At 39.6% G+C, this 26521-nt stretch overlaps 2 protein-coding genes across 2 annotated transcripts; both read left to right on the top strand.

Annotated features, from left to right (window-relative positions):
* Positions 1-4686: 4686 nt before the first annotated feature.
* Positions 4687-12200, top strand: LOC131996831 (uncharacterized). The gene is made up of 2 exons (XM_059366882.1): positions 4687-5252; positions 11009-12200. The coding sequence occupies exon 2, from the start codon at positions 11010-11012 to the stop codon at positions 11871-11873; it is 864 nt and encodes a 287-aa protein (XP_059222865.1). The 5' UTR covers positions 4687-5252; position 11009; the 3' UTR covers positions 11874-12200.
* LOC131996986 (uncharacterized) lies at positions 5771-10975 on the top strand. Its single transcript, XM_059367206.1, has one exon. It carries the CDS (start codon positions 5771-5773, stop codon positions 10973-10975), a length of 5205 nt encoding a protein of 1734 aa, XP_059223189.1.
* Positions 12201-26521: the final 14321 nt, after the last annotated feature.

Below are 26521 nucleotides of genomic sequence, written 5' to 3'. Positions count from 1 at the left end.
CTATTGCGGTTGCTGTGCCGCCAAAGTAGCACTAGGAAGAGTTTGGCATGCTGATGTGGTACGGGTACAGCCAGAGTTCTATTCTGGGTGTTAGGGATGCAAAGTTACGTCTCAGACAACCTAGCACCGAAAACGATTCAGATGAGGATCTCCAGTATTCGCTTTCCCAAAAAAGAGGATGGGGAGAAAGATGTTTTGTTTGTGGATGATAAAACCTCTATCTTTACTGATGTCTCCAATGCAGAGTCAGGGATGGGATTGGGGCTCTACTCTGAGGTCGAGGGGCGGGGCGCTGACTTGGGTTCCACGTCACGATGATAACTAAAAGGCGGATGCTAGGAAAGGCTTGTCCACCGCGACCGAATCATACGGTCACCTCGCATATGTGCCAGATAAATTACTGAGCATTAGGTTAGGTAAGGTAGGAGGGCACGCGAATGATAACACCGATCACTGAGAAAGCTTAGGTCCATTATAGGCGCCTTATTAAAAGGTAGAAGAGAAAAAGAAAACGGAGAAATACACTACAGTGCGGTGAAAGACTACCGTACGAAACAACAGAAACAAGTATAAAGGCATTAAGTTCGGGCCGGGCCGAACTTTGGATACCCAACACCTTGGGTATATTGTGAGCCACCTTTCCTCATCATACGGCGAAAAATGCATAATTTATGCCCCCCTAGTAGCTATGTCGAGATATGGTCCGATTTGGACCAAATTCGTCACGGACATTCAGTGGTCTAATAAGTAAAAGCCATTGTTCTATTTTTTAGAACAAAATATTGACCGATCTGAACCATATACGACACGTATGTCGAAAAGCCTGACATAAGTCATTGTCCCAAAATTCGGCGAAATCGGATTATACCACCATTTATGGGGCCAAGATTTAAACCGAGAGATCGGTCTATATGGCAGCTATATCCAAATCTGGACCGATCTGAGCCAAATTGCAGAAATATGTCGAGGGGCCTAATACAACTCACTGTCCCAAATTTCAGCGACATCGGACAATAAATGGGCTAAATTGCAGAAAGATCTCGAAGAAGAGCCTAACACAACTCACTGTCCCAAATATCTGCGAAATCGGACGATAAATGTGCCTTTCATGGGCCCAAGACCTTAATTCGAGAGATTGGTCTATATGGCAGCTATATCCAAACTGGACCGATCTGGGCCAAACTAAAAGAATGACGAAAGGCCCAACACAACTCACTGTCCCAAATTTCAGCGACATCGGACAATAAATGCGACTTTTATGGGCCAAAAACCTCCAATCGAGAGATCGGTCTATATGGCAGCTATATCCAAATCAAGACCGATCGAGGCCAAATTGACGAAGGATGTCTAAGGGCCTAACACAACTCACTGTCCCAAATTTCAGCAAAATGGGATAATAAATGTGGCTTTTATGGGCCTAAGACCCTAAATTGGCGGATCGGTCTATATGGGGGGCTATATCAAAATATAGTCCAATATATTCCATCTTCGAACTTAACCTGCCTATGGATAAAAACGAGACAGTGCAAAGTTTCAGCTCAATATGTCTATTTTTAAAGATTGTAGCGTGATTTCAACGGATAGACGGATGAACGGACAGATGGACGGACGGACATGGCTAGATCGTCTTAGATTTTTACGAAGATCGAGAATTTATATACTGTGTAGGGTTGGAAATGGATATTTCGATGTATTGCAAACGGAATGACAAAATTAATATAACCCCATTCTTCGGTGGTGGAGACCACCATAGCGCAGAGGTTAGCATGTCCGCCTATGACGCTGAACGCCTGGGTTCGAAACCTGGAGGGACCATCAGAAAAAATGTTCAGCGGTGCTTTTCCCTCCTTACGCTGGCTACATTTGTGAGGTACTATGCCATGTAAAACTTCTCTCCAAAGAGGTGTCGCACTGCGGCACACAGTTCGGACTCGACTATAAAAAGAAGGCTCCTTATCATTGAGCTTAAAATCTTTAATCAGACAGCACTCATTGATATGTGAGAAGTTTGCCCCTGCTCCTTAGAGGAATGTTCGTTCTTCGGTGGTGGGTATAAAAAACCGGGGAAGAGCGTCTCACCAGCGAGAGTGTTTGGTCATTACCCTTTGTCTTATGCTCGCAATTGCGGGACAGTGGCGACCGTCTCCAACTACTCCTCGTCATCGCATACTCAGCCGAAGTCTGCCTATGCCTGCGTCCAGCGTTAAAGTTCAAAGAATCAGCGTCATAGGTAGTTTTGATAAACTCTGAGCTACGTTGGCCTCCTCTCAGCCCCAAAATAAGCGACGTTCTGTTCCGTGAAATACACCGCCACAGGGCCTTCGCCACTCTGCAACCCCCACCATAATTCGCAAGATCATCGTAGAAAGTGTCGACCCTACCAAAAAGCTCGCACAGGAGAGGGATCACTGATTTCGTAGCACAAACTGCGCTAGTCAATGCTGCACTTCTGGACAGCTCGTCGGCCTGGTATTCAGCAGAGCTTATCAGCCCTTCCCGTTGGTCGAATAAGTTTTTTGCATTTTCAAACCTGTCTGGAGCTTACATGAGCCGACGCAAGATGCCTCAGCGGAGCCTAACTGTGCACATGTTTTGCTCTCGCATAGACATCGCTTTCTGTGCCTTCAGAACTGCAAATACTTCCGTCTGAAAGACGCTACCACCCATCCAAAAGTCTATTTGATTGCCAGAATCCAATGATGACTCATGCCCTGGTGCCCCCATACAATTTAGATCCATCAGTGTATACGGAAGGCCCAGGGCAGGGCCCAAAGAACTTTTTGGTATATAATCAGTCGCACCGCATACAGCAGGCCGCATCCAACAAAGGCCTAAAATTCATGGAAATTTTGACAAAATTTCATGAAAATATTGTCTTTAGAGAAAATTTCATGGAAACTTTGTCTTTAGAGAAAATTTCATGGAAATTTTGTCTTTAGAGAAAATTTCGTGGAAATTTTGTCTTTAGAGAAAATTTCATGGAAATTTTGTCTATAGAGAAAATTTCATGGAAATTTTTGTCTTTAGAGAAAATTTCATGGAAATTTTTGTCTTTAGAGAAAATATCATGGAAATTTTGTCTTTAGAGGAAATTTCATGGAAATTGGAGAAAATTTCATTGAAATTTTGTCTTAAGAGAAAATTTCATATATATTTTGTCTTTAGAGAAAATTTCATGGAAATTTTGTTGTTTGAGAAAATTTCATGGAAATTTTGTCTTTAGAGAAAATTTCATGGAAATTTCGTCTTTAGAGAAAATTTCATGGAAATTTCGTCCTTAGAGAAAATTTCATGGAAATTTCGTCTTTAGAGAAAATTTCATGGAAATTTTGTCTTCAGAGGAAAATTTCATGGAAATTTTGTCTTTAGAGAAAATTTCATACAAATTTTGTCTTTAAATAAATTTTCATGGGAATTTCGTCTTTAGAGAAAATTTTATGGAAATTTTATCTCGAGAGAAAATTTCATGGAAATTTTGTCTTGAGAGAAAATTTCATGGAAATTTCGTCTTTAGAGAAAATTTCACGGAAATTTCGTCTTTAAAAAAATTTCATGGAAATTTCGTCTTTAAAAAAATTTCATGGAAATTTCGTCATTAAGGACGATTTCATGGATTTTTTTGCCTTTCGAGATTTTTTTTCATTTCTGTTTATGCCGCATACCTTCGCCGTTTAGTGTTAAGTCAAATGAATTTTCATATCCAGATGTCACTTTTCATCTTAGATAAGGCTAAAAAGTAGTTGCGTTAAGTTTACTACTTGTTCTTTTGTATTAGCTCACCGAGTGATTTCTCGTTCATTCAATTTGTTACCATCGAATAATAAAGTTAAAAGTCATCGTCTACTTAACCATAAATTTCTACGTTTTCTTAAAGAGGAACCATTTTGGTAAGGCTAAGCAACCGAACTCTCCCTCGTGGCTTACTGAAACCTGATTTCGTTTGTTTTTCGTATTTCTTTCTGCTTTTTAATTCCATATCACCGACATTGAATGGATATATTTCCGAGATTTAACCAAATCTACCATCTTTTAGGAAATCCAAATTTTTGCCAGTTTCTAATTCCTAAGTTCAGCCAAAAACTCTACATGGTCCTTCGAACCGGATTTGGAAAGCCTAAAAGAAATTTTTCATCCACAATTGCAATTTCGTTTAAGCAGAAATAAAATCGAATCCAGGTATGTTCGGCTAATGAAAAACCATTTTCGTATAAAAGTAGAGGGACAGAAGTTACGTAACGTGTTTTTCCTCACAAAGTTCCTTTTCTGCGGAGACAGGTGTTAAATGGTGCATTTAACATAGAAGTCCAAAAAAGAAAAAAAAAAAAAAATCTAAATGAGACTACATATGTGCTCTTAGATAGCAACAACATTTATATTCCAATAATTTGGTACAATTGCTCGTACATTGTGTAAGGCGAAAATAAACTTCCAATCTCTTTGTTGGGCATCGATTTAACATACCCAGTGGTGAGAATCCCATTCCTCTTCAATCCATTTGATTCGGCACTTTAATTGGGAATATCAATGCTAATTTTTGCCTGTTTTGTTGACATACGCGTCAATCGTTGGTCAAGATCTGCTACAGCACTGCTCCATAATAGATAGCAACAGCGAATTGATATAGCAGTCGTGAGCAGCGGTAGCACAGTTTCGTTTTTGTTTTGATTCAGCTGACTATTAAAACAGGTTCCCTTCCATAGGGATTTATAACACTCCATTATGGGTACCGTTTATGTATTCATGATAATCAGATCATAAAATTGAAGGAGAAGTAAAATATCAAAAGGGCAGTGTGTTGTCGGAAGCCATATCCACTTACATCGTTTTTATACTGTCATTATTTTGCCTTTGTTCGCCCTATTTGTCATTACTGATATTGTTGATCAAAGCAACGTGTGTGAATTAAATATAGAAAAGTTAGAAAGTGCTACTTGCTACATTTATCGATTTTTGAAACTGCGGACTATAAAGAGTAAATTTCATTGCTGAACGAGATACGTCAGAGGACCTTAGTTTTTGTGTTTATTTTTGGTTGAACACAACATAGAGACAAAAGTATTTTGGCGATATATACTTTGGGAAGAATTCCAAAAGAGGCTGGATCATAAAGACACCATCAGTTAGAAGACGGCATTAAGGGCAGTGAAGAAGCCTTAACCTCTATAATCCTACACCAAGTTCATGGCCCAGAAGGAGAAAAGAACATCAAGGAAGAATACCAAATTTGAACCAAATTCTGGGGATTAATGCAGGTATTTTGTGAGATAATAAAAGTGAAGTCGAGCTAAACTATATTAGATCAGATTCGTGAATGGTCTTTAGTTTTTGTTGTTCCTACGATAATTTTTTTGGATTTCCGATACGAGTTGCATCATTTGTAGACTATTTTTTTCGTTCATTTTTTCTTAAAAATTATTAAATTTACCATTGAATTACCCTGCCATAAACGAAATTTTCCTTCTAGTCCATTGTACGGATACAACTTATGTGAGAATATTCCACATGGCTGCATTTGTGGTCTTCGATTTTCAATCCAATTGCGTTTGCCCACATATGAAATGTTTTTCTAATTGAGGTTAAATTTTGGAGTATATTTTGAATTTTGTTTTTGCTCCAAAAGGGCAGGAAGTTGATTGGATCGAAGTTTTGAATTCATTCGTTTTACATTTAATTTTCTTATACTCTTTTTGAACGGGGTTTACAGATATTTTTCTAATATTGATATATATGTTCGTTGAGATTCTGAGGTTTGGACTATTGTGTGGTCAGAATGTCCGCTTTGACAAGGTTTACGCAAATATCTGACGCTTTGATTATTTTCAACGCCGATATTTGCGGAGAATCTCTCAACAATTCTTCAGTCTACTCTTTGGAGGTACATAAGGAAGAACTGCGAGATATTTGGCAGAGAATGAAACCCACGTATGAGGAAAGTGTTCAGGAACTAATGGCTTCTGCGGACGAGAATAGCAAAGCTGATCTTGAGACTATTCGAGCCCGGTACCACAGCACTTACACTACATATGTCGATTCTGTAGCTAAGATAAGTGCCTGTATAGAATCCAAACGGGCGTCGATATCCAATCCAATTCCGATGAATACATCTTCCGTCCGAGATGAATATCCGTCAGTTCATTTACCACCGTGTGACACAGAGCTCTTTCACGGAGATTATCTAGCTTGGCCGACCTTCCGAGACTTGTTTACGGCCATCTATATAAAGAATTCGAGGCTTTCACCGGTGGAAAAGCTTTTCCATTTGAATAATAAAACGCGAGATGAAGCCAGGGATATTGTCCGCAAAGCCCCATTGACCAATGAGGGCTTTGATATTGCCTGGAAAGCTCTGCAAGTTCGGTATGAAAACAGGAGGTTGCTTATAAATAGCCAACTGAAGGTTTTGTTTAGCCTTCAAAGAATATCTGTCGAATCCGGAGACTCCATAAAGGAGATTCAAAATTCCATCAACAGCATAATATCTGCTCTGAAACTCTACCAGATCGAGATACAAAGTTGGGACCCTATTTTCGTCTACCTATGTAGCACTCGACTTCCCGAAAATACCCTTTCATTATGGGAGCAGTCTGTCAATAACAAGACAGAATGTCCGTCCTGGAAGGACCTTGATTCCTTCCTCACTAGCCGATACCAAACGTTGGAGACGGTTCGAAATTTAAGTGATCAGCCTTCCACTTCTAAATCGAGCGAACCTCCCAAAGTTAATGTCAAACTATCCGGTCAGAAACGGGTTAATTCTTATCAGAACAGCTTAGCTCTTCCTCCTTGTAAACTTTGTCCAGACGTATCACATACAATCCGAGTGTGCCCAAAGTTTATAAGCATGTGCTACAACGACAAGTTGGCTTTTATAAAGAAGATAAAGCTATGCTTGAATTGCTTTTCGAAGGGACATGTGGTAAAAGATTGCAAAAGTGCATTTAATTGTTCGAAATGTCAACGAAGACATAATACCTTGCTTTGCAATACAGGAACTGAATCGGGTAACCAATGTATCACCGCTCCAAATACACCAGTTCTACAGTCCACATCCGAAGATACGCCCCAAATTTCTAGCGGTGTGACAATTCAGTCTTGTGCTGCTACCACATCCAGAAAGGTTCTCCTTGGTACAGCAATTATTCACATCCTTCATAGAGGTGAGATATTTAAAGCAAGGGCTGTATTTGATTCTGGTTCAGAAGCTTCGTTCATTTCTGAACACCTTTTCAACCTTCTTCGACTTAATAGCAAAAGGATATCCGCCCAGATCTCCGGGCTGAATGGGTGTGTGTCCGCATGTTCACAGAAAATATGCGACTTATGTTTAAGTTCACCCATAGACTCCGGAATTTTCATAAATGCTTCCGCAATCGTTCTTCCCCGACTGACATCTTCATTGCCCACCTTTACGGCTGATAGCGACATGTTTTCCCGTTTACCGGACATTCGTCTGGCGGATCCTGATTTCTTTCGAACATCATACATTGATATTCTGATCGGGGCAGACTTAATTCCTCAGGTAATGCTTGGTGGGGTGAGACACAAGGTTTGTGGAACACTGATGGCTCAAGAGACAGTGTTCGGATGGATTTTGACAGGGCCTGTTGCTTCTGATAATATTTCCTCCTTTCGAACAACGGTCTCCTACTTTAACGAGTTAGCGCTCGATGAGAGGATATCCAAATTTTTTGAGATGGAAGATATTCCTAAACGAAAACACATGTCGGATGATGACAAATACTGTGAAGAGTACTTTGCTGAGTCCACGCGAAGGGGCCCAACGGGCCGATATGTTGTATCATTGCCATTCAAGAAAGAGTTTGGAAATACTTTGAGACTAGGTCCGTCGAAGAGGAATGTAACGGCCCAATATTTTCGGAACGAGAATCGTTTGATTAGAACACCAGATCTGAAGGTACAATATGACAAATTGCTCAAGGAATACTTGGAACTTGGCCATATGAAAGAGGTTCCGTCAAATCCTTCCCAAGATGATTCCAGATATTTCCTTCCACATCATGCTGTGGTTCGCCCTGACAGCGTGACTACGAAGGTCCGCGTCGTCTTCAATGCTTCGAATCCAACTTCGAATGGTGTAAGCTTGAACGACGTCCTTTACTGCGGACCGTCCCTCCAACTTGACCTGACTAGTTTGCTTCTCCAATGGCGCTTTTACAAAATCGTCTTTAACAGCGATATTGAAAAGATGTACCGCCAGATTTCCGTTAATCCTAGCCACACACCCTTCCAGCGTATAATCTTTAGGGATGATCCAAACGACAACCTCCACGAATATGAGCTCCAAACGGTTACGTTTGGATTGAATTGCGCCCCATATCTCGCACTTCGTACAATTCAACAGCTAGCCACTGACATTAAGGATGTTTATCCGCTAGCTAGTCATGTTTTAATGTCGTGTATGTACGTAGATGATGTTATGGCAGGAGGCCATGACGTGTCATCAGCCATTAAGGTCCAGACAGAACTGACTGCTGCCCTGGAATCCGCTGGATTCGCATTGAGGAAATGGACCTCCAATTCATCCGAATTCCTTGCTTCCATTCCTAGGGAACATTTACTCAATGAAGATTTCCTACAGTTTAATGACAATAGCACGGCTAAAACTTTGGGCGTAAGGTGGAACGCCAGATATGATTATTTCTATTTTTCTGCCAAAGCCATCAGGCCTAATGAGAGGCCTACTAAGAGGTTCATTTTATCCGAGATATCTAAACTGTTTGATCCCGCTGGCTGGCTTTGTCCATATATTGTACTAGCCAAACTATTAATGCGAGATATATGGGCCTCCAATACCGACTGGGACAGCCCAGTTCCGACACATTTATTGACTAATTGGTTAGATTTCTTGGCCAATTATTCTGATATAAATGACCTCCGTATTTCCCGTTGGGTACAATACACACCCGACTGCGAGGTGCAACTGCATGGCTTCTGTGACGCCTCCGAGAAGGCATATGCCGCTACCATTTATTCACGCACCATCGATTCCAATGGCAATATAAATACCTATTTACTCGTGGCAAAGTCCAGGGTATCTCCTTTGAAAACCGTTTCGATCCCAAGGCTAGAACTTTGCGCCGCACTTTTACTTGCCGAGACGATTGAGGCATTGATGCAGGTTTTCCCTATTCCGAATACGAAAATCTTTTGCTGGTCGGATTCCATGATTGTCCTAGCATGGTTGAAGAAACCTGCATTCCTTTGGAAAACGTTCATAGCCAATCGGGTTTCCAAAATTTCCGAGATTATCAGTGGGGACAATTGGTCCCATGTGGAATCTAGACACAATCCTGCAGACATTGCCTCTCGGGGTGCTTATCCGAAAGAGCTTTCCGGTAATTGTACATGGTGGTGTGGACCGCCATGGTTGCAACTTCCTCCAAGTTTGTGGCCAATACCAAGTTCGGTCCAGATTGACGAAACTCTAATGGAGGTTCGCCAAGTTCAAAATAATTTCGCGTACTTTCCGAATTTCGAAGACCTTCTTGACCGATTTTCTTGCCTAGGAAGGGCGCTCCGAGTAATGTCATACGTGTACCGATTTATTGCCAGTCTGAAGGGCAGTAGGGCTTCAAATGACAGTATTCATTCTGAGGGAGATGTCATCGAGACGACTAGAAATTCGATAATTAAGTTGGCGCAAATGCACCAATATCCAAACGAATATCGCAAACTTTCTCAGAAGGAGCTAATACCCACCTCTAGTTCACTTTCTAATCTCAATCCCTTTATAGACAAGAATGGTCTCATGCGGGTTTGTAGCCGTATCGCTGGGTCAGAAAGCTTAACTTATGACGAAAAATATCCGATTATACTTCCATACCACAGTACGTTTTCCAGGCTTTTACTACGTTTCATTCATACCATAACATTACATGGCGGAAACAATCTGATGCTTCGTATGCTACGGCTCCAATTCTGGATGCCTAGAGCTAAGAATCTCATCAAATCTACCGTTCACAATTGCAAGATTTGCGTTATTGCTAAGCATAAGTTGCAAAAGCAATTGATGGGAACCCTTCCTCCAGAGCGGACAACACTATCCCGCCCCTTTACGAATACGGGGTTAGACTTTGCAGGCCCCTTCGAGATAAAGGCATATACAGGGCGTTCTTGCAAAACTACAAAGGGATATGTGTGTATCTTTGTCTGCTTCGCCACGAGAGCAATCCATCTCGAGTTCACTACTTCCCTTTCCACTGCAGCATTTCTAGCTTCCTTTCACAGATTCGTGTCACGACGAGGGTGTCCACGTAATCTATATTCAGACAATGGTACCACCTTCGTGGGCGCTTCTAAAGAAATCTCTCAGAATTTTCTTCGCTGTTCCCGCGATTCAATATCCGCAAATTTTTCGTACCAGAGTATAACATGGCACTTTATACCCCCGGGAGCTCCTCACATGGGAGGACTCTGGGAAGCCGGGGTAAAAAGTTTTAAGCTACATTTCCGTAAAATGGCTGGCAATCATAAATTTACTCTGGAAGAGTTCGCTACAATTCTAGCCCGAATTGAAGCCTGCTTAAATTCCAGGCCAATTTCTCCGGTATCTGAGGATCCAAATGACCTATTGGCATTGACGCCTGGTCACTTTCTTACCGGTGGTCCGATCCTCTCCATTGCCGAACCATCGGAGTCCGATGGCAATCTTTCCGTTTTAAACCGTTGGCGTCGAGTAAGGGCTCTATGCCAACAATTTAGCATCCGATGGAAACATGAATATATCAAAGAAATTCATAAACGTATGAAATGGCAAACCCCTCAGAAGAACTTAGAAGTTGGCTCTATGGTCGTTATTCGAGATGATTGTTTACCCCCAAATGAGTGGAGACTGGGTAGAGTTTCTAAAATTTATACTGGGAAAGACCATTTGGTAAGAGTGGCCGATATTGTCACGACAAGGGGTATAATCACTCGTCCGATAGTGAAAATTGTTCTCCTCCCTCCTTGCTAAATTTTATTACAATATATCCTTATTTAATTTCAGTATGCCTTCGATAAAATGTAAAGTGTCCAAAGGACGTCGCACCAAGTTCAGCTTTAATTGCAGATTGTGTAAGGGCAACCATGGGCTGCGAAAATGCCAGAAATTTCTCTGCATGACCGTCGATAAACGTTTGCATGCAGTTATAGCTAATAACTACTGTCCCAATTGCTTGGCCCATACGCATTCATCCGGAAAATGTTTTTCTAGCTTAGGATGCAAACATTGTGGAGGCAGTCATCATTCCTATTTGCATATCCACTCCGAGAAACACGACAACCAAAAAACAGAAGCCAAGGATAACTATCAAAAACCCAAACGTTCAACAACAACCCAACATAAACGTCCAACAACAACAACCATATCTCAAGCCGTGAGCCTTGAAACACTTACCAGTCCCCATACAACTAATCTTTTCCCAACGGCCGTGGTAGATGTACTCCATGGCAAGAAAAAGCACTCGGTCAGAGCCGTAATAGATCCATGCACATCTATTAGCAAAATTTCACAGCGATTGATAGAGAAAATTGGGCTAACTACTACTACTCTTGGCAGCGAAACTATCTGCCCTGTCGCGATCCATTCCAAATGTATCACCAACAGGTTATTAGAAACCATGATGACTGTGAACCATCGCATATCTATGGACACCCCAAAAAGATCAATTCCAGCAACAACTGCAGACAAGTTCCCAAACATGAAGTTGGCGGATCCCCATTTTTATCAAAGTGGACCATTCGACATCGTTTTTGGATCCGACTTATACGCCAAGATAATTCTACCAGGTCTTCTACCAAGCAATGCCGGGCTTCCCGTTGCAACTAATACTATATTTGGATGGGTTTTGTCTGGATCGTGCTCAGCTTAGTAGCCTATTTTATTATAAACATTTGAAATATCAAATATGAATTATACAATTTATTATGAATTCCTTTAGAAAATAAGGCAACTTTTTAATATTTGCATTACTGCAAGAGGGGCCGGAATGTTTATGCCGCATACCTTCGCCGTTTAGTGTTAAGTCAAATGAATTTTCATATCCAGATGTCACTTTTCATCTTAGATAAGGCTAAAAAGTAGTTGCGTTAAGTTTACTACTTGTTCTTTTGTATTAGCTCACCGAGTGATTTCTCGTTCATTCAATTTGTTACCATCGAATAATAAAGTTAAAAGTCATCGTCTACTTAACCATAAATTTCTACGTTTTCTTAAAGAGGAACCATTTTGGTAAGGCTAAGCAACCGAACTCTCCCTCGTGGCTTACTGAAACCTGATTTCGTTTGTTTTTCGTATTTCTTTCTGCTTTTTAATTCCATATCACCGACATTGAATGGATATATTTCCGAGATTTAACCAAATCTACCATCTTTTAGGAAATCCAAATTTTTGCCAGTTTCTAATTCCTAAGTTCAGCCAAAAACTCTACAATTTCCATTTCATTTTTGTTTTAAAAATTTGATTTGTTTTACTAAGATGTTACCTATTTGCCTCTTATAGCTTGTTCATACATTATCTGCTTTCAAAATAGAGCTTGCAATGGTAAATGGCAAACTTAAGTCGATTTGCTCATCTTGTATTTTTAAATTTACTCATCCAATTTTCCTTGTTATGAGCTGTTCAAATCATCCTTGAATCCAGAAGAATGCTGATTGTCTGCTTGTGAAGGCAAACAAAGCAAATACCCCTACCTCAAAAGACTCTTTATGAGGAAAATAATTCAAAGTAGCATTAGAAAGAGATTCTTGGCTGCTTAAATTTAATAAATTCAATGCATAAACATTTGAAACCACAGGATAACTTGTGCGCACATGTATTCAATTGATTTAAAAGCACTCGTCAAATGTTTACTTACACATGCACAGTTATTTATATTGCAAAGGCGGTTGCTGTTCTTGCTGCTGCTGCTGCTGATGTTGGCTTGTGTAGCATATATGCAGGGGCAATATATGCTGATTGCTACAAGCATACTTTAAGGAGCTGCGAGAGTTGTTTCTTTTTCCTTTTCTATGTTCCTTGTCAATGACAGAAGAAACAATGAAGCGCAAAAAGCGACAAAAGTGGTTATTTGTGTTCATTTCCAAGAAACTCGCTATTGTTAATTTACTTGCAGAGTTCCTTTTTGCTGCCATTTGCACCAAAAAAAAACATGTTGTGCTTTTGGTTTTTGTTTTTTTTTGTTCCATTCTTTCATTTGTACACTCAGTTTTTTTAAGACTTTGTGTTGAATGACTATTTAACAATATTTTGCTTTTTAGCTTCACCCATTCCTTTTTCATATGATTTCAAAGTCAAGTCTTCATTTCCGATTAATGTATGTAGTCTAAGTAAATATGGAAACAACATTCCACGTGGCAGTGTACCAAGAAATGTTCAATTTTGCTATGATTTAAATTGGCTTAAGCAAATATTTCCCAGGAATAAACCCCATGTTGAAAAAAAGATAAATAAATGTTTAGTTTAGCCTATGGATATGACTGAATTTAGATAAATCTTATTCATGCTATTCATTTTCCAGGAAATTAGCTTAGCAAATGCAAAGCTTTGGTACATATTTACTGATGTTAGCAATGGGGAAAACGAATGAAGCAAAATTTCCCCTTCCAATATTGTAAGGAATAAGGTGAAACTTCTCTTTTTATACCCTCCACCATGCATGTTTCCGAAAGATCAAAATGTAAGAAATTTATTTGTGAAAATCAACATTTTTCCCTAATTTCAATATAAAATCTAAATTTTCAAAACTTTCTACACTGATAGAAAAATGACGGTACTTTGCCAAAACCGCCTGGTATTATTTTTTTTCGCATCTTTGGCAAACATTTTTAATACCGATTGGTATGAATTCAATACCAGACAAAGGCGGACATTTGTATTCTCGTCATCGCGCCAGAAGTGTTGTTGAGCTTTGTACTTCAAATATTGACGTCATCATAAAGTATTTGTTTAACAAATAAATAAAATGTTTTAATACAATTAGAGTGCGTAAAGCCGGCTCAAATACTCGATAGCGGTAAAAATTGTTTTTTTTTTTTGGGTTTTTAGGGGGTGGAATAATCAATAACGGTCTGGTGCTAAAACCAGCAACAGATTGGTATTAAAACCAATACCAGCTCGGTAATAAGGCTATTACCAAACGGTATTAATAATTTTGTTTCATGCATACCATCCGGTATTGTTTTTGTACCAAACGGTATTGCTTTACTATCAATGCCGTATGGTACTGAAATGAGCGCGTTTGGCATCAACTTGTCTCTAGGTGTATGTAAACAAAACTGTCTTGAAAAAACAAAATTTTTTATTGGACTATGAAATCGCTCGAACGGTTTAATGTCATTTAAGTTAAGATGTTCTACATTCCCAAAATACTTTTTTTAAGCCCGAGAATGAGAATTCATGATGTCCGACTTAGTTTTCGGGGGTGAGACCCAAGACACTTGGCCCTGAGAAAAATATCAGAATTTATATAAACCCGATATTGCCATTGGTTTAAGGAGAGTTTATTGGATTAGGCGTCCCCCAAACATTTGGCCCCAAAACTAGTTATCAAATTCGTTTTCTAATCTCAAATACCTTTCATTTGAACCACATATTGTCATGGTCGGTAAGTTTTTACGCTTTGGGGGTGTTTTGGGAAAAGGGCGGGGCCTCAAATACATGGTCCCACATTTGGATATTCGTATTCTACTCCCAAAACCTTTATTTGAGCCCCATATTGCAATGGTTAATAAGTAATTGCTGTTTGTGAAGTATTTTGGGAAAGGGGTAGACGCCCAGAAAATTGGTTCCGAATGTGGGTATCAATATCGTGCTCTACTCCCCAATACCTTTCATTTGAGCCCCCATTGACATGGTCGGTAAATATGCCCGATTTAGGGGTGTTTTGGGAAGTGGGGTGGTCCCCCAAACATTGAGCCCTGAAAATATATCAGCATAGTGCTCTATTCTTAAATTGACCTCGAAATTGGATATCAAATTCGTTTTCCAAACTCAAACCCCTTATTGCAAAAGTCAGCAAATATGTCCGGTTTGCAGTATGGGCCCTAAAAACCATCAATATCGAACTCCACTGTCTTGAAGACCCAAATTGTCTTGGTGGGCAAATACGTCCTATTTTGGGGTTCCAACATCATAAGGTGGGGCGTCCCCTAGATAGTTGGTCCCGTGTGTTGACATCAGATTCGTGGTCTACTCCCAAATATCTTTCATTTGAACCCCATATTTCCATAGTGTGTTTTGGGGCCACTCAGTGAAAAATATATATCAGATTCGTGTTCTACTCTAAAATGCCTGTTATTTGAGCCCCATATTGCAGAGGTCAGCAAATACTTCCTATTTGAGTGGTGTTATTGGGGTGGGTGGCCCCATAGACACTTTTTCCGAATATTAATATCATATTCGTGCTTTACTCCAAAAAGACCTTTCATTAGAGCTCCATATTGCTTTGGTCGTAAATTGTCCTCTTTGGGGGATGTTTTTGGGGAGGGCGGCCCACCAAACACTTGATACCACATTTGGATATCAGATTCGTATTCTATACTCAAATACCTTTTATTTAAGTCCCATATTGCCATGGTCTGTAAATAAGTCCTGTTTGGGAGGTGTTGTTGGGAAGGGGTAGACCTCCAGAAACTTGGTCCCACATTTGGATATCGAATTCGTATTCTACTCCCAAATACTTTTCATTTGAGTCGCTTATTGCCATGGTCGGTAAATATGTCCGATTTAGGGGTGTTGTGGGGGTAGGGGTGGTCCCCCAAACACTTGGTCCGACAATTCGATATCAGATACGTTTTCTAATCATAAATACCTTCCATTTGAGTCCCATATCGTCGTGATTGGTCTTTAATATATTGGTAAGGTTTTGGGGGTGGGGCGCTCCCCCCCCCTCCCCCTTAGGATCCATCCCATCCGAAATTTGGATACCAAATTTTTGTTTTTAGGTTACTATAAGAGAGCGCACAAAATTTCGCTTAAATCGCACCACCCATCTCCGAAATCTGGCGTTTCTGATAATTATGGTAAGGGGGAGGGTCCGCCCCCCCTTCAGATATCAAAAAATGTAGTACCCTATTTTTACCACGGGATCATTATGCACCATCTGTGAAGAAAATCGGTTCATCCGTTTTTGAATCTACAAGGAACACACAAACAAACAAACACAAATGGATTTTTATACCCACCACCGAAGGATGGGGGTATATTCATTTTGTCATTCCGTTTGCAACACATCGAAATATCCATTTCCGACCCTATTCTTGATCAGCGTAAAAATCTAAGACGATCTAGACATGTCCGTCCGTCTGTCTGTTGAAATCACGCTAAAGTCTTCAAAAATAGAGATATTGAGCTTTTTTTTGTCCATAAGCAGGTTAAGTTCGAAGATGGGCTATATCGGACTATATCTTCATATAGCCCCCATATAGACCGATCCGCCGATTTTGAGTCTTAGGCTCATAAAAGCCACATTTATTATCCGATTTTGCTGAAATTTGGGACGGTGGGTTGCGTTAGGCCCTTCGATATCATTAATCAATTTGGCCCAGATCGGTTCAGATTTGGATATAGCTGCCATATAGACCGATTCTCCGATTTAGGGTCTTAGGCCTATAAAAGCCACATTTATTATCCAATTTTGCTGAAATTTGGGACAGTGAGTTGTGTTAGGTCCTTCAACATCCTTCGTCAATTTGGCATAGATCGGTCCACATTTGGATATAGCTGCCATATAGACCGATCCTCCGATTTAGGGTCTTAGGCCTATAAAAGCCACATTTATTACCCTATTTTGCTGAAACTTGGGACAGTGAGTTGTGTTAGGTCCTACAACATCCTTCGTCAATTTGGCATAGATCGGTCCACATTTGGATATAGCTGCCATATAGACCGATCTCTCGGTTTTAGGTTTTGGCGCCAAAAAAAGTGCATTTATTGTCCGAAATCGATGAAATTTGGGACAGCGAGTTGTGTTAGGCTCTTCGACGTGCTTCTTCAATTTGGCCCAGATGTGTCCAGATTTGAATATAGCTGCCATATAGACCGATCCTCCGATTTAAGGTTTTGGGCCCAAAAAAGACGCATTTATTGTCCGATTTCGCCGAAATTTGGGACAATGCTTTGTGTTAAGCTCTTCGACATTTTTCTGCTACTTGACAAAAATCGGTCCAGATTTGGATATAGCTGCCATGTGGACCGATGTCTCGATTTAAAGTCTTGGCCCCATAAAAGGCGCATTTATAATTCGATTTCACTGAAAGTTGACACAGTGACTTATGTTAGGCTTTTTGATATCCGTGTCGTTTATGGTTCAGATCAGTTTATTTTTAGATATAGCTACTAAAAAGGCCAATATTTTATTATACACAATTGAACAATGACTGACAATGGTCCAAATCGGAACATATTTCGATATAACTGCTATGGGACATAAGGTATGCAGTTTTCACCGGATTTTGATGGTATCCAAAATTTGGCCCGGCCGAACTTAACAACTTTTTACTTGTTCAACCCAACACTACCTAACAAGTAGAATTGTAGAAAGTAAAAATGTTCAGTCGGACCGAATCTTATGTACCCAATATTATGAATAGCGTTGTCAAGTTCTGTGTACGTGGACGGACAGACGGGCATGGCTCAATCAAATCAGCAAAGTGCTTCTGAGTCGATCCGTATGCTCATTAATAGACCTATTCTATTTTCCTTTTTGATGTCATAAACCAATTCACTGAATTGCAATACTCTGTACCACAGTAGTGCTGTATGATATGAGAACAAAAACAAAGTTGAAAACATATTCTGACTAATTTTCTATTTTCTCCGTTTCATTTCAGTTTTGTTATCAACAAGATTTGCTGACATTTCTGAACTCTCATTTGATCCTGAAGTTTCAAAAGGTGAGTTCTTACGTGCAAATTTTATTAATTTTAAAAATAGAGTTTTAAGGGCATTTTTCTGCTTTTGCAATAATCATTACGCAGTTATTTACAATATTGTGCCTTGACAACATTTATATGGTTTGACTTCCAAAAATTCCATAGAAATATACAACTCCGCTTCATTCACTTAAGCATGATTCGTATGCATGAAATTAATTGTAAACTCAATTCACAATTAACTTCATACAAAACAAACAAACATTTCGTATTTATTATGCTGTGACAAAATGGTTTCAATTTGCAAATTCTCAATACATGGGGAAAACCTATTTATACAATATATCCCCTGGTCGAATGTTACGAGTATGTGTGTATTTACTTGCAGCTATTTTTCCAAAGAATTTATATCAGGAAATATAAGATTTTTAACCAGCCATTTTTCAAACAAATTAATGATATTTTGCTAAAAGAAGTACAGTCCAATGATGCCACCAGCCCATAAACCGCACAAAACTGTGACATCTAGCTGATCTTCAATCTAAATTCGACAATTCTGCTTATTTACCTACCTAGTGAGCCAAAAATGAGTTTCGTCGCTGAACACAATGAACGTGCGATGAACTTTCTTAACAGAGCACGCATTTTGATAATAAAATTCAATAATTTGCCAGCGTTGTTCATTTGTAAGACGATTCATGGTTAAATTATAGACCAAACTGAAGATGTTTGGCAGTGCAACAAAACACAAAACTTGCGTGAGTTGTTTAAACCAGTGTTGCTAAAAACGATAATAGCTAAAGAGTCACCCTTTAGAATAAAAATTTAACAATATCTATTATATAACAAGTAAAAAGGCGTTAAGTTCGGCCGAATTTTGGATACCCACCTCCTCGGGTATATATGTAGACCACCTTTTAGCAAAATCCAGTCAAAATTGCATACCTTATGCCCCATAGCAGCTATATCGAAATATGTTCCGATTTGTACCAAATACTAATAAGTACAAGTCATTGTTCAATTGTGTATAACAAAATATTGGTCTTTTTAGTAGCTATATCTAAAAATAAACCGATCTGACCCATAAACGACACGGATGTCGAAAAGCCTAATATAAGTCACTGTGTCAAATTTCAGTGAAATCGGATTATAAATGCGCCTTTTATGGGGCCAAGACTTTAAATCGAGACATCGGTCCACATGGCAGCTATATCCAAATCTGGACCGATTTTGGTAAAGTTGCAGAAAAATGTCGAAAAGCCTAACACAACGCACTGTCCCAAATTTCGGCGAAATCGGACAATAAATGCGTCTTTTTTGGGCCCAAAACCTTAAATCGGAGGATCGGTCTATATGGCAGCTATATTCAAATCAGGACACATCTGGGCCAAATTGAGGAAGCACGTCGAAGAGCTTAACACAACTAGCTGTCCCAAATTTCATCGATTTTGGATAATAAATGCGCCTTTTATGGCGCCAAAACCTAAAACGGAGAGATCGGTCTATATGGCAGCTATATCCAAATGTGGACCGATCTATGCCAAATTGACGAAGGATATTGAAGGACCTAACACAACTCTCTGTCCCAAATTTCAGCAAAATCGGATAATAAATGTGGCTTTTATAGGTCTTAGACCCTGAATCGGAGGATCGGTTTTTTGGCAGCTGTATCCAAATCTGGACCGATCTGAACCAAATTGACAAAGGATGTCGAAGAACCTAACACAACTCACTGTCCCAAGTTCAGCATAATCGTATAATAAATGTGGCTTTTATGGGCCTAAGACCCTAAATCGGAGGATCGGTCTATAAGGCAGCTATATCCAAATCTGGAACGATCTGAGCCAAATTGACAAAAGATGGCGAAGGGCCTAACAGAACTCACTGTCCCAAATTTCACCATAATCGTATAATAAATGTGGCTTTTATGGGCCTAAGACCCTAAATCGGAGGATCGGTCTATAAGGCAGCTATATCCAAATCTGGAACGATCTGAGCCAAATTGACGAAGGACGTCGAAGGCCCTAACAGAACTCACTGTCCCAAATTTCAGCATAATCGTATAATAAATGTGGCTTTTATAGGCCTGAGACCCTAAATCGGAGGATCGACCTATATGGCAACTATATCCAAAACTAGACCGATCTGAGCCAAATTGACGAAGGACGTCGAAGGCCCTAACAGAACTCACTGTCCCAAATTTCAGCATAATAGTACAATAAATGTGGCTTTTATGGGCCTAAGACCCTAAATCAGCTGATCGGTCTATATGGGGGTATATCAAGATATAGTCCCATGTAGCCCATCTTCGAACTTAACCTGCTTATGGACAAAAAAAGACCCTGTGCAACATTTTAGCTCAATATCTCTATTTTTGAAGACTGTAGCGTGATTTCAACAGGCAGACGGACGGACATGTCTAGATCGTCTTAGATTTTTACGCTGATCAAGAATAGGGTCGGAAGTGGATATATCGATGTTTTTCAAACGGAATGACAAAATGAATATACCCCCATCCTTCGGTGGTGGATATAAAAATTAAAGTGTTGCGCTTTGTTTATTTGTTTGTTCCGAGTAGACTCAAAAACGGCTGAACCGATCTTCATGAAATTTCCACAGACTATGGAGTTTGGCCCCCGGTGAAAATGGGGTACTTCATTTTGTGATTTCTGCGAGGGAGGCGGACCCTTCCCTTAACCCCAATTTTCAAAAATGCCAGATCTCAGAGATGGATGTACCAATTTAAGGGAAATTTTGTATATGTCCCCTTATGATAACTCAAAAATACAAAATTGGTATAAATCTTTGGGGTCAAATTACCGTGGGCAACGCGCTACCCCAAAACCAACCCCAACGAATGTTTATCGATTGGGAGCAATATGGGTATCAAAGAAAAGGTATTTGAGAGTAGATAGGGAACTTAATATAACAATTTGACCTTAAGTGTCGCCCCACCTCCAAAAAACGCCAAAAAATGCCATTTCGACCGATTGTTTGTTTGGGCTATATAATTTGTTGATATCTGAAACGGGTAGAGTCCTCGCCTTTACCACAACTGTACCTCTAAAAATCAAAAGTGGACCGAGCGACCCAAAATGTATATTAAATGCTAGTTATTCAAGAGTAGAGACAAAATACTTTACTTTAATTGGCTACGGGTCTTTTCCAGGATTTGGCGCAGTGTGAATATCTGGTCCAGGGTGGATGTACCAGTTCTAAAGTCGCATTGATAGGGCCCAATTATCTCATTGACTTTAGGTTTGAATCTTTCCACAGTACGCTCGAAAGCATCTTGTATGCGATGGAGAGGAGACTTATTCCTCTGTAGTTGGCACATTCCGCCTTGTCTCCTTTCTTGTGTACGGGACATAGTATACTGAGGTTCCAATCATCGGGTATGCGTTCTTCTAGCCAGATTGCGCAGATAAGCTGATGCATACGCCTTATCAGTGTGTCGCTTCCGGTCTTAAACAGTTCAGCGGGTAACCCGTCGGCTCCTACTGCCTTGTTGTTCTTTAGTCGGGTCACTGCTACTTGGACCTCATTCTGACTAGGAGGTAAATATTCTATACCATTATCAGGGATTGGTTCTGCGGTATCCTCTTCGCCGCCAACGTCGGACACTAGCAGTTCCATATCCTCAGCATGTTATCTGTGTCAGTTACCAGATTTCCTTCTTTGTCTCTGCAGGAGGATGTGACTGCACCAAAGCCATCGGTTTGATGTTTAATTCTTTGGTAGAATTTCCGGACTTCATTCTGACGCCTGTAGTTCTCAATTCGTTCACACTCTCGTCTTTCCATTTCCTTTTTCTTTCTGCGGAATGGACGTTTCTCTCTCCTTCATCTGGCGCATTGCTACTGATTACAGGGTTGCTCTATATGCCGCATTCTTGGCTTCAGTAGCATCTCGACACTCTTGGTCGTACCATGGGTTTCTTGGAGTAGGCTTCCGGTACCCAAGTACGGATTTCGCGGCATTTTCTACTTTGATATTCATTCAGTTCATCAACCGTCACTGGCTTGTTGGCATAGACGATAGACTTGAAGTAGCCCCACAGGAAATAGTCTTTCTGCGTCAAATCGCTCGACCAAGGCGGCCAATCGACTGGACCATTTCGTGAGATAACACCTTATCCAAACTCTGTTTCCAATAAATTGATTGTGACATTCGCTGTGTGATTTGTGGCGCCGTGCTGTTGGAACCACATGTCCTCCAAGTTCATATCATCCAATTGGTGCCAAAAATATTCCATTATCCTTGAACGGTAGCGATTTCCATTCACAGTAAGGTACCGATCTTGTTCATCGCGGAAGAAGTACGGCCCAATAACGCCACCGGCCCATAAACCGCACCAAACAGTAATTTTTATACCCACCACCGAAGGATGGGGGTATATTCATTTTGTCATTCAGTTTGCAACACATCGAAATATCCATTTCCGACCCTATAAAGTATATATATTCTTGATCAGCGTAAAAATCTTAGACGATCTAGACATGTCCGTCCGTCTGTACGTCTATCTGTTGAAATCACGCTACAGTCTTTAAAAATAGAGATATTGAGCTGAAATTTTGCACAGATTCTTTTTTTGTCCATAAGCAGGTTAAGTTTGAAGATGGGCTATATCGGACTATATCTTGATATAGCCCCCATATAGACCGATCCGGCGATTTAGGGTCTTAGGCCCATAAAAGCCACATTTATTATCCGATTTTGCTGAAATTTGGGACAGTGAGTTCTGTTAGGCCCTTCGACATCCTTCGTCAATTTGGCTCAGATCGGTTCAGATTTGGATATAGCTGCCATATAGACCGATCCTCCGATTTAGGATCTAAGGCCCATAAAAGCCACATTTATTATCCGATTTCGCTGAAATTTAGGACAGTGAGTTGTCTTAGGCCCTTCTTCGTTAAATTGGCCCAGATCGGTTCAGATTTGGATATAGCTGCCATATAGACCGATCCTCCGGTTAAGGGTCTTAGGCCCACAAAAGCCACATTTATTATCCGATTTTGATGAAATTCGGGACAGTGAATTGTGTAAGGCCCGTCCACATCCTTCGTTAATTTGGCTCAGATCGGTCCAGATTTGGATATAGCTGCCATATAGATCGATCCTCCGATTTATGGTGTAAGGCCCATAAAAGCCACATTCATTACCCGATTTTGCTGAAATTTGGGACAGTGAGTTGTGTTAGGCCCTTTGACATATTTCTTCAATTTGGTCCAGATCGCTTCAGATTTAGATATAGCTGCCATATAGACCGATTTCTTGATTTATGGTTTTGGGTCCATAAAATGCTCATTTATTGTCCGATGTCGCCGAAATTTGGAACAGTGAGTTAAGATAAGCCCCTTGACAGACTTCTGCAATATCGCACAGATCGGTCCAGATTTGGATATAGCTGCCATATAGACCGATATCTAGGTTTTAAGTTTTGGGGCTATAAAAGACGCATTTATTGTCCGATGTCGCTGAAATTTGGCACATTGAGTTTGGTTAGGCTCTTCGACGTCCTTCTTAAATTTTGCCCAGATCAGTCCAGATTTGAATATAGCTGCCATATAGACCGATCTCTCGATTTAAGGTTTAGGGCCCATAAAAGAGGCATTTATTGTCCGATTTCGCCGAAATTTGGGACAGTGCTTTGTGTTAGGCTTTTCGACATGTTTATGCAACTTGGCCCAAATCGTTTCAGATTTGGATATAGCTGCCATGTAGACCAATGTCTCGATTTAAAGTCTTGATCCCATAAAAGGCGCATTTATAATCCGATTTCACTGAAATTTGACACAGCGACTTATGTTCGGCTTTTCGACATCCGTGTCGTATATAGTTCAGATCGGTATGAGGTATATGAGTATAAGGTATGAAATTTTCACCGAATTTTGATGAAAGGTGGTTTACATATATACCCGAGGTGGTGGGTATCCAAAGTTCGGCCCGACCGAACTTAACGCCTTTTTACTTGTTTCGAGATGCAATGATGACTCATTGACTACGTGTGGATTGCTGTCTGACCAGTAACTCATATTTTACTTATTGACAAAGCCATTCAGCCAGAAATGAGCCTAGGATGTAGCGCTCTTAAAGGTGGGGCAAATGGTGGACTTGTTGTTGGCTCGTATATCTTTCCATCATGAAATGGCAAACTCGGCAAAACTGTGAATCATATATTTTTTTTTTGTTTTGATACCCTCTTCTTCTCTCTTATTATGCAACACAATCATTCTAATTTGGACTTTTGAAGAAATTGTCTACAATATACTTTAAGCAAATAGCTTATAAACTTGGCTAAAAGATGCAAGTAAAAAAATGCAAATTTCATATTGTGTTCAAAAAAGTATCCCAAAATTATCCTTGAATAATTTAAGGAAAAAACCAATTCAATTATTATTTCTTTAAGTTTTAAGCATTTAAGTTTACTTTAGGCAACATTTTCCTGTTGTTTCCAAAGTGAAAAAAAGCTATAAACAAAATTTAATAAAATTTTCAACTTTTCCCCCTTGCAAGTTTAAAAGTCTACTTTACTTTTTTCGGAACTTTTCTTCTTCTCATTTGCCATGGGTTCACCGTGGAGTTGAAGCTGGTTTTCTTACAAAACTTTAAGCACCGAAAATATCCTTAACCGCCAGATGGGAGATGCTGGCTGGCTGGCTGCCTGCCATTACATCATAAGTATTCACTTACCTTGGAACTGGGCAAAAGTTATGTTTTTGAATGATTGTAGTAGTACCCATTAAGGCCAAACATGGCAAAGTACTCAAAAAGAGTACTTAACACTTTTTCGCTCTCTCTCTCTCTCTCACACACACACACTCTCTCCTTTTCTCTGCTTAAAATGAGGCCATGAGCAAGCGGAAGTTGTTATACGCGTTCATATCCATAATTCCCTATGGCTCCTACTTGCTAGAGCAAAGAAAGTTATGAAAGTAGGAGCATCATATATCAGTACACAGGGAAAAATAAAAATTGGTTTCAATCACGAAATTAATTGATCCAATTAATTTTTCGATTGAGACTGCTTCCATTGGCTCAAGAAGTCAAGATCCAAAATCGGTTTATATGACAGCTATGCCAGATTATGAACTGATTTGTATCGTACTTAACACACTTGTTGGAAGTGATACCAAAACACCACGTGGAAAATTTCAGTCAAATCGGACGAGAATTGCGCCCTCTAGAGGCTCAAGAAGTCAAAACCCAAGATCGGTTTATATGGCAGCTATATCAAAACATGGACCGATTTGGCCCATTTACAAAACCAAACGACCTACACTTATAAAAAGTATTTGTGCAAAATTTCAAGCGGCTAGCTTTACTCCTTCGAAAGTTCACGTGATTTCAACAGACCGACGGACGGACATGGCTAGATCGACTTAAAATGACATTTCGATCAAAAATATATGTACTTTATGGGGTCTCAGACGCATATTTCGAGGTGTTGCAAACAGAATGGCAAATTTCTATGGTGGAGGATATAATAATGAACATTCGCAAATTGCAAAACACGAAGTAGATCTCAGTCAAAATTACACAAAAAAATTTAAGTCGAATATCTCCGAAACCAGTGGAGATATTGTAGACCTCAAGCGTATTTTTTTGAAGATATTTTCGAGCATTATCCTATATTTTTAAAATCGGACTATAAATGAAGATTTGGCAGCCCGAACAATTTTTCGAAATAACGAGGTGACCAACTTTAGGGGCCTGCCAAAAAGGGCCCAGAACACCTAAGGCCTTGGAAGAGGTATCGCTACCCGTTTTCACGCGGCATATTTTTTACCAGTTTTTTTTTCGATTTTCTCCCACTGGGCAACGGTTTGATTGCACCAATATAAAAAAACGCTTTCCCGCGGGTGTTCTCCACACAATTTCTGGCGTCGGGTAGGTGTGCCCTATAGATTTGTTATCGTTGTCGTAGCAGTGTGTTGTGCAGTGAGGCCCTTTCCCGATGAAGGACTACATCGGGTTAATCCGGCACGAAGAACCGCCTAGTATTGCTATAGATTTGTCGAAATGTGGGACGTATTGGTTTTAGAAATCGTCTTTCTTTATATTGTAGGAAAAAAATTTGCCTTTAATTGCACTTACTCAAGCATCATTATTGAAAATAATTGAAGAATCGATAAAAATAATTGATTGAATCAATTAATTTTCTAATTGAAAATTACAAAATTTTCAGGTTCAATTAAAAAATTAATTGAATCAATTATTTTTCTATTGAAAACGTCAAAATTTTCAATCAAAACAATAATTGAAAAAAAATCATATTCAATAAAAAAATGATTGGATAAAATAATAATTTAATTGAAAACAATTTTATTTTCAATTAAAAATTTGTAGAAAAATAAATTTAGTTGATGGGCATAATTTTATTCTACAAATATATGAACATTTTTCGCCGATATTTTCTCTGTGTAGTTAATGTGAATATGAGAATCCATAGAGTTCGTCCATGTTTTTTTTTTACTTAGGTTAAATTTTTTATATTTTGGAGATAAGGCAATGATGATAATAAAAATAAAATTCAAGCAAAGCCCTTAAAGCTGAACCGTAAATGTTTTAAATGCATGCTCTTTTCGTATTCCAGTCATTTCCTTATTTTCAACAACAACAAAAACAATAAACAAAACTCTGTACA

Source organism: Stomoxys calcitrans, chromosome 4, assembly GCF_963082655.1.
Source record: "Stomoxys calcitrans chromosome 4, idStoCalc2.1, whole genome shotgun sequence".
NCBI classification, from domain to species: Eukaryota; Metazoa; Arthropoda; class Insecta; order Diptera; family Muscidae; genus Stomoxys; species Stomoxys calcitrans.
This window is presented reverse-complemented; position numbering and strand designations above follow the sequence as displayed.

Excerpts from the sequence above, each read along its gene's own strand:
- LOC131996986 (XM_059367206.1), top strand. The coding sequence starts at position 5,771 with ATGTCCGCTTTGACAAGGTTTACGCAAATATCTGACGCTTTGATTATT.
- LOC131996831 (XM_059366882.1), top strand. The coding sequence starts at position 11,010 with ATGCCTTCGATAAAATGTAAAGTGTCCAAAGGACGTCGCACCAAGTTC.